The sequence below is a fragment of the Pistacia vera genome, unplaced genomic scaffold, assembly GCF_008641045.1.
Source record: "Pistacia vera cultivar Batoury unplaced genomic scaffold, PisVer_v2 Contig539, whole genome shotgun sequence".
In the NCBI taxonomy this organism is placed as follows: Eukaryota; Viridiplantae; Streptophyta; class Magnoliopsida; order Sapindales; family Anacardiaceae; genus Pistacia; species Pistacia vera.
This window is the reverse complement of record NW_022196378.1, coordinates 299,480-308,649: the sequence shown is the minus strand read 5'-3', so window position 1 is coordinate 308,649 and position 9,170 is coordinate 299,480. Positions and strand designations below refer to the sequence as shown.

At 37.2% G+C, this 9,170-nt stretch overlaps 1 protein-coding gene across 1 annotated transcript; it reads left to right on the top strand.

The window, feature by feature from the left end:
- The first annotated feature begins 6,399 nt into the window (after positions 1 to 6,399).
- Positions 6,400 to 9,127, top strand: LOC116107431 (probable polygalacturonase). The gene is made up of 6 exons (XM_031393707.1): positions 6,400 to 6,669; positions 6,843 to 7,178; positions 7,699 to 7,822; positions 7,904 to 8,078; positions 8,176 to 8,246; positions 8,325 to 9,127. The coding sequence occupies exons 1-6, from the start codon at positions 6,634 to 6,636 to the stop codon at positions 9,023 to 9,025; spliced, it is 1,443 nt and encodes a 480-aa protein (XP_031249567.1). The 5' UTR covers positions 6,400 to 6,633; the 3' UTR covers positions 9,026 to 9,127.
- Positions 9,128 to 9,170: the final 43 nt, after the last annotated feature.

The following is a 9,170-nucleotide window of genomic DNA, read 5'->3' as shown; positions in this document are numbered from 1 at the left end:
GAAATAGAAGAATTAAATACAAATTATGACCAAGAAAGACATCAATAAAAATAAAAAAATGAAGAAGGCTTATACCTATTTTGCAAACGCAAGTTATAATGAGTGAAAACCAAAACATTCAACCGTGGATGCTCCAATCTGTTGCTTTTTAGTATGTATGCGTTCAAAAACACTCCAATTTCGCTCACATCCGGAAGAGGTCGAAGTTTGACTTAGAATTTTGATTGCAAACTTTTGCAAATTTGGAGCACTAAAGCCAAATGTCCTCCACCATTCATCTATATGAGAATAAAATAAATTACATTAGAAAAAAAAACAATTTCAAACTTAAAAAGTTAATAATATTACATACCCGGCCGTGTAGTTTTGCAAGTTTGAAGAGCAAGCTCACGAGAAAAACTTTCCAGACGGTCTCGAATAATCTAATCTCCTCCAGTAACTTGTCTTGTCATTTGAATGCACAGCTTTATGTCAATAGGTGCAAGAACCATACATGACCTCAGGTTTTGGAGAAAGTATCTTCGTCATATTTGAAAGCAGGATTCAAATAGTATGCTGCTGAGATGATATCACGGCGCAACATCCTATCCCAACGCATCTTAATAATTGTTGTATAAGGCTTGTACAAATTTCTGTTCAAACAGCTTCTTGATCCCATCCCGTTCTGACATGCCACATACATATTCCTATTGAAGGCCTCTCATATGAGTCTACAATCCGAAGCGTATGCATCAATGGACTCACAACTTTAGAAAATATCCAATGTCATCCCAGAATCGGTTTCTAGAACTATGGAAATAAAGGCTTGCCTTTATTAGTTTTTGCATATCGAGGCTCCACAAAAGTTCTATCTGTCACTGTAGATTGCAAGTCATGTTTGTGCTGATGTAGGCTGCTCAATGCAATGAAAGTGGTGGCAAAACGGGTTGCACCGGGCGTATAATTTCTGTCCAACCCTATTCAAGTGATAGACAAAGATGTTAGTACTTAATAAATTTAAAAAGTGTACAATTAATATGTTTGACAATGTAAATTATAAACATATGAAGTAAAAGTATATAACCTGTTTTTTCCTCAGCAAAGCTAGCACAAATGAATGATTATACAAAACTTTGTAACCTCAGATGCCGTGTCGAAAGGTTGACTATATGACCATCTCAGCTATGTTTCAACTTCAAATTAATGCAATGTGCTGCAACAAGGACCAAGTAATATCTCTATATTTGTCGTCAACAACTCCAGCCGCTTTATATTGCTCCTTGTCAGTGACAAGATGGACAATATTGTTTGGGCCAACCCATAAAGCTATTTCCTAAACAAGCTACACAATGTTGTAGCATCTTTACAACCTTGAAGCATCCACTGATTTCACAAAACACACTCTTTAGGACAGTATACTAGGAAATTAATCAACGACCTATGTGAATTATCCGTCCAACCATCAACCATTAAAGTACATCCAATCTCCCAAGTTTTCTTGAACTATCAACAAAGTATGCACTTCTTTCCTTGCATCTTTCAATAAATTTACACGCAAATTATGATAAGTTGGGATTTTATACCCAGGACCAATAGCGCTATAGCACCCGCCATAGGTTGAAATATGAATTATAACATTAGTTGGAATGCAAGAATCATAAAATAACTTGCAACAGCCATGTCCGCTCTCCATAGCTTCTTTTCCGGCTAAAACACTCCTAATTGGGCTGAGACCCAACCTTGTCCTCGGAGCAAAATACACATCCCAAATTTTTTTTCTTAGAGCTTGAAATTGAAGTTGGAGTTGGAGTTGGACATGGAGAAACCTCTCACATCTTACTTCATCTAAAAATCACTCTCTTCTTATTGTACACTAGCTCCATAAGGATTGACATTCTTACGAAGGTCAACTCTTTGTTTATTCTGGCCCCAATTTCATTTAGTGCTTCTCCAATCTTGAATTTAACATCGAAAGGAACTTTAGGGCACTTTCCAACTTCCCTTATACCCGCTAGATACAATTTCACTCGATAAATCTCCACTCTATATTCTTGCCACAGTAAAGACATGTTAATTTCTTCTTCCCATTTTCATCCACACTCTCATTAACAGGTGCCCATGCTATTCATTTGTTCCTCGAAAGTTTTGAAACATCCATGGAAGCAGATTGTTGACAAGACCCAGATGATGACATCTCAAGCGACAGGCTGTAACATCAAAAATATATGTAAGCTAATGTAGTGACTAACTGAAATGAAGCAAACAAACTTACAACTTACAAGTCCATATACCCCTATTAAAATCTGACATGTCCAATACCCTATTTAAAATCAATAGAAGAAACTGACTATAATAAGAATCATAATACAAATCCATATCCATATACCCCTATTTAAAATCTGAAAAGCAAGCTAGATGTCCTTTAGGTTTAGGGTCACTAATCATCACCACTCGTTAGCATTTTAGTTGCAGTATTTATTATGTGTTCTATTTTATTGTCAATGGGGGAGTGGGGGAGACGAGACAACTATTAAGCCTCATCAGGAGGTTGGGCGACAAGACAAGCACTAGACATGAGATTGCTAGAAAGTACGAATGGCACACCTCCTTTAATCACTTATGGAAGATAACAAAAATATAACTACAAGAATCATCATCACAAATGAGTTGAGTGTTTTGAATCAAACAAGGGCAAGGAAATAATGTGGAACAACTGGCTAAAACTTGTCTCGGTACTACTTATTTGGGGTTCAAATTATTAACATGTGTTCAACACTTCAACTTCACTTTACATCAGCATCACAAATGAAGCAATCAACGGCAATATAAACTGCAAACTTGCAAAGTTATAAACTATAAACTATAAACTATAAGTAAGTATAAACATGTAGTAAAAAACTAAAAATGAAAATACAAATCAATACCTGGTGTTGGTGAAGAATGAAGAGAGGCTGGTTGACCGTTGGGAGGTGGAGCTCGACGGTGATGGATGAACAGTTGAAGACTGAAGTACTGAACAGAGCAGAACTACGATTGCAGAAGAGAAGAAGAGATCGCAACTGCCCACAGGTCAGTTCTTGAGCAAGAGAAGATGACAACGGCGGTGTAGCTTCTTGATCGACGAGACAGAGAACAGAGCAGATCGATGGTGAGAGGAGGCATGAGAACAGATCGCGCGGTACCCCAACAGCCCAGCTGAGCGAGCTATACAGTGCGGTGAAGGCTAATGCGACGAGTCGAAGATGATTGGTGAAGGGGAGACTCGTGGATGATGAAAAAAATTGAAAATGCAAATGGTTTTCAGAGTTTTCAGACGAAAGGAGGGAAGAAGTAGGGTGAAAATGTCAAAATGGGGGGAAATGTTGATACTGTAAAGTGAGACAAGTCAAGTGTTTACTGTTTTATATTTATTAAATTTAAATTTTAATTTTTAAATTTGTATTAATGTGCATGACCGGTTTATTAAAGTCACCGGTTGGACGGCGGGGCTACAGAACCCCCGTCAACCGCGGGTCAAAAAGGACAGAAGTATTCTACCGGTTATAAAGCTCACCCGGCCCGGTTGCTGGCCGGGTCCCGGTTGAACTGGTTGAACGGCGGGCCGGGCCGGGTTTTAAAACATTGTTTTGAACAAATCTTTCAAATATTTCTTCAGCCATATAGGTTGATCAGTTGCAGCAATATATAAAGCACTGTTCCGTATATACATCAGAATATAACGCCAAGTAGTATCCATAATATTTGAGTGATTGCTTTCTCTATTTCCATGTGTATATTGTTATTAGCATGCCTTTTTAATAATAGTACTAGTACTTTACTAAATCAACTTATAAATATTTCCATAGTATTTGCATCTCTCTTTCTTGACTTGAACGCCATTTTCGTCTCGTAACGATGCGAAATGCGCCCAAACGTTTGATGGGGTTCTGTCTTCAGTTCGACGGCAGTTGATGAACCCGCCTCAGCTTGAGATGGAGTTGAGAGACGACGATTACGAGGACGACTTTTAGAACCATCGGGAGCTGTTGGAATCAGGGGCATATTTTGAGGTGTACAGATTCTAAGAAGGGAAGCGGGACTATTTGAATCTTTTCTTGCATTTATGTTAGTAAATCAGCAGGACTAGGACTAGGATATAGTTTTCTTCATCATGTAATTGATGGGAGAGAAATATCTATCCATTATAGTTGAAAAAAAAAAATGATGTAGAGAAATAAAAATTAAAGAAAGAGAATTGGAATTGGAATTTGGAATATGAATTAAAAATTGCAAAAAAAACTAATAAAAATAAAATATGAGCAAATTGATAACAAAGAGATTAAGAGAATAAATGAATAATTGAGAGATTAGAGATTAGAAAATATGAGAATGAGAGAATTTGAGTTGTGAGAAAAATGTGGAGTTTAGGGCTAATTTATAGAAAAAAAATGGGAAAAGAAAATAACGAAAAAGACCCCTCCCATGCTATAAAACGGCATATTTCAGGGTAAATAGGTAATTTGAAAAAACAAATAAAATTTTCTATTTTTTTTATTTTTTTCGGCCAACCGCGGGTCAACCGACGAGTTGGCCGTTGGTGGTAAACACAAACCCGCGGGTTACAACAGCCAGCTCGCGGTTGGCGGTTCTTTCTTTAGAAAGGACAAAACAGCAACCCGCGGGTTGGCAGATTGCCATTTTGCAACCCGGCCCGCTCGGGGGTTGCTGCCGGGTTGGGTTCAACCCGGCGCCTTATTGGCAGTCCGGGTTCAACCTCTTCATTGCGGATTGGGTTAGGGTTGACCCGCTAACCGACCCATTTGTTCACCTCAATCTCAACTAATCTATGAGGTTTATTGAACACTCTAAAGTACAAAGGACCAGGTAAGCTAAAAGGTTATTCTTGTATGTAGTCCCGAGGTTTGAACACAGAAACTAATAAAGAAACAAAACCTTTTGACTGTGGTCAAACTCTTAAGGTTTGTTAGAGCTTATTTTTGCTTCTGCCTTGGAAGTTAAAGCATGTCAAATTGTTAATTTTCAAATGCTTTGGTTAATTAATTAATTTTATCTGGATCCTGTAACAAGCAGTGCCAGTAATCCTTGTGATGACAAGCAGGATTGCAACTTGGGAGAACTGAAGCAGAACATTCACATGCTACTATCACACTGAAGTTAGTTTTTTATCCATTTCCAAGATTTTATTCATTTCTTCAGAAGAAAACAATAAAAAGTACAATAAAGATAGGTAATGGTAGCCTCAGTATCAAACGACAAAATCTAGTGTATTTTAAAAGCCCACTATGAGCCAATACCAGAACCAGAAGGCAGAAGTGGGACTGGAGTCATGCACCAAGAAAACAATTTTATACTTACTGCAGACCCACAAAAGTCACTATCACGAAAGAAACTAGGAATTAAAATACTCTTGTTTTCCCAAATGTTGTCTCCAGAATGATTCCTATGGATTAGTTTATTTAAATGGAGACCCACATTGTTGAGAAGTCCATGATATACCTAATGTTTGGAATCCTATAGGGTGTTAGTTGCTAATTGATTTTCTGGATATATTTTTCCTTAATGTACATCTCAATTATAGGAGTAATTACGGGAACTCTATTATTCTTCAATGGAAGAATTATTATGGTTGACTACCTTGCTTTACACACATGGCTAACCAGAATTATGAGCTCTGAATGCACTTCAACTTCAAAGATTAACTAATTTAGATGACGGTAGAGTTGATACTTTGGTCCGTGAAGAAGGGCTGGCCACTGTAGCTGTGAGTTTTGTCACGAGATGCTAATGGAAAACAGAAGCTGACGAGTTAACGTGATATGCGGACCAAATCAATTCATTTCAACCATTTTTAATGAGAGAGACACTGTAGAATGAAACTCGCATGTAGTTTGTCTTTACCAACTCTGTTGAAAATTAATTGCTGTTTAAAATAGAAATACCAACCTTGAAAATAAGAAAAAAGGCCTTATTTGCATTCTACTGACAGAACTATAGCATTGATGAACTGCACTTCAACTAATCTCAACTCATAGGACCTTGGAACCATCGAATAATAGTTTTAGTAGTTATCTTTATTATTAATAGAAGAGAGACTCAAATATAGAATCTCTTAAGTAATATATTCAAGAGTCTCTATACAACCATTCTAATAACGTTAGTCATTATTATTGGTTGGCAGAAATGAAAACAAATTGCATATTCATAAACCAATGGCTTGTAAGAATCCATTTGCCACGTGGGTGAAGCGTGTAATTATAAAACTACTTGCAGTTTGTTAGGTATATCCCATAAACCAGAATAGTGGGGTGGGTGGCTACTGGTAATATCCAATGTATCATAACTTCCAACTTTTTGCTAATGGAATTTGAACTTTCTTATAACTATATATGTCAATTATACCATAATCTTTACTACATAATAAGAAATTTCTTAATGAGTATTATCTACTAGTAGTCTACATGATATCTGCATATTCTTCTTACTTTCCTTTTGCTTAGAATTAAAAACGGGAAACTTGACAAACTGGTTGGAATATAATAGAATTTTTGGCGTTACAACCCACATCCCTCTCTATATATACTGAAACAAAGACTCCGTCTTTTGGACTCTTTATTATTTACAAGCTACATCAATCCACCCCACTTTTTTTTTCCAATGGATGAATTATGGACAAGTCTCAGAAGAACTCAGGTAAATTCTTCTACTTTAGTCTTTGCCTTATCTCTGGCTTCTTAACATCCCTTTGGTTTATAATAATTCAGTCTGGTTCTTTGCATTTCTTTTGTTGGTTGATTCATGTCTCACTTGCTCTTTTAAAGAAACAAAAATCTTTTATAATTCAGTCCACACAATCTCTTTTCCAGGTACTTAATATCATCGGATTACTTGGTGTACTTGTTTTGTTGAACACAAATGGAGTTGAGAGTAGAAAAAGGGCCCATGATTTGGTGTCCTTTCAGTATCCGGCTATAAGTTGCAGAGCTCACAGTGCTTCGTTGGAAGATTTTGGCGGAGTTGGTGATGGAACTACATCAAACACAAAGGCTTTTAAGGCTGCAATAGACCATTTGAGCCAGTTCGCAACAGTTGGCGGGTCCCAACTCTATATTCCTCCCGGAAAGTGGTTGACCGGAAGCTTCAATCTCACCAGCCATTTTACTTTGTATCTTCACAAGGATGCTGTTCTTCTTGGTTCTCAGGTCAGTAAACAACATTTCAAAGTCTTAGCCCATAAGAAAACAGTTCATCTAACTAGATGTCTAATATGACACCCGCATTTTGTGGGGAGGTTGGAATTGGATGGATCACACATACCATAATTTTCAAGGAAAAATGCATTGAGTAAATCTAATAGAAACCGGAATGCACTGTTTTAAGCCGTTAAAGTGAAACGGCTTAATTTGTAATTACTATCTCATGATCTTCAGTTATTCTAGCAAGCTTACCTAGTCTTAACGTTTCTGCATTCAATTGTGGCGGTGAAGATGCTTTTCCAAGGACTTTTCTGCGTTCAATATGATGTATTTTTAATTTAATTTTGGTCATCTAACAGTAAAAACTCTTAGGCACACTTAGAATGGGCTGTACTTTCTTAATTATAGTTGATTCTGAGACGTATATTCAGCATCCTTAAGAGCATATGATATTGATGAAAATGATCTGCTTGACATTTTTATTCAATTCTGTTCATGATTTGTGACAATTTATCAATTGGATTAGGATGAAAGGGAATGGCCCCTTATTGAACCTTTACCATCATATGGTCGAGGAAGGGATAATGCTGAAGGTGGAAGGTATAGCAGCCTAATTTTTGGAACCAACCTAACTGATGTTGTCATAACAGGTACAGATCACTGCATTAATCACAATTGAATTTCCAAAAGTACTTGGGATTGTTGATAAATGGAGTTTTATTTCCTTTCAGGGGACAATGGAACTATTAATGGTCAGGGTGAACCCTGGTGGACAAAATTCCGTGCAAAACAGCTGAAGTATACCCGGCCTTACCTTATTGAAATCTTGTACTCTGAGAATGTTCAGATATCCAGTCTCACATTGATCAACTCTCCATCCTGGAATATTCACCCTACTTATTGCAGGTTTCTCTTTTGCTTGCTTATTCTTGTTTCTAAGATTGTGTTGAAAAAACAAGAGAAATAAAAAATGTAAGACAGATATTGATCCATATTTTTGCAGCAATGTCATTGTTCAAGGCATAACAATCCTAGCACCAGTGACATCTCCAAACACTGATGGCATCAATCCAGGTGAGAATCAAGAAAGTACCATGACCGCTTTAAAGAGTTGTAGTAACACTGAGTTAAAACATTTCATTTTGGTTTCAGATTCTTGCACAAATACCCGAATTGAGGATTGTTACATTGTCTCCGGAGATGATTGTGTAGCAGTTAAAAGTGGTTGGGACGAGTATGGAATTTCATTTGGGATGCCAACAAAGCAGCTTGTTATCCGGCGACTAACATGCATTTCTCCATTCAGTGCGGTGATTGCTCTGGGTAGTGAGATGTCTGGTGGGATTGAAGATGTCAGGGCAGAAGACATCACAGCCATTCATTCTGAATCTGGGGTTAGAATCAAATCTGCTGTAGGAAGAGGAGGCTTTGTAAAAGACATATACGTCCGAGGGATGACTCTGAAAACCATGAAATGGGTATTTTGGATGACAGGCAATTACGGTGATCATCCTGATAATAAATATGATCCTAAAGCACTTCCAGTGATTCAAAATATCAATTATCGTGATATCGTTGCTGAGAATGTAACAATGGCTGCTAAATTGGAGGGAATTCCCGGTGACAAATTTTCTGAAATTTGTATATCTAATGCGACCATTGGACTATCAGCAAAGCCAAAGAAACTACAATGGGACTGTACAGATGTTGAAGGGATTTCAAGTGGCGTGACTCCCAAACCATGTGAGATGTTGCCGGATCAAGGGCCAGAGAAGATCAAACAATGCAATTTTCCTGAAGATAGTTTGCCTATTGATAACCTTAAATTACGCACTTGTTACTACAAGAAGTAGTTTTGATACAGATTGATCTGTCAACATAGGGAAACTTCTACATGCAAAAAGTTGATTAATAATTGAATATCTAAAATCCATATAAAGGATGGAAATGTTTCTGATAGGAACCCACTCTAATAACTCAATAATTTGGGTTGGGCCA

Excerpts from the sequence above, each read along its gene's own strand:
- LOC116107431 (XM_031393707.1), top strand. The coding sequence starts at position 6,634 with ATGGATGAATTATGGACAAGTCTCAGAAGAACTCAG. Across the intron at positions 7,179-7,698 it reads CTGTTCTTCTTGGTTCTCAG|GATGAAAGGGAATGGCCCCT; the intron begins GTCAGTAAACAA and ends CAATTGGATTAG. Across the intron at positions 8,079-8,175 it reads ATTCACCCTACTTATTGCAG|CAATGTCATTGTTCAAGGCA; the intron begins GTTTCTCTTTTG and ends ATATTTTTGCAG.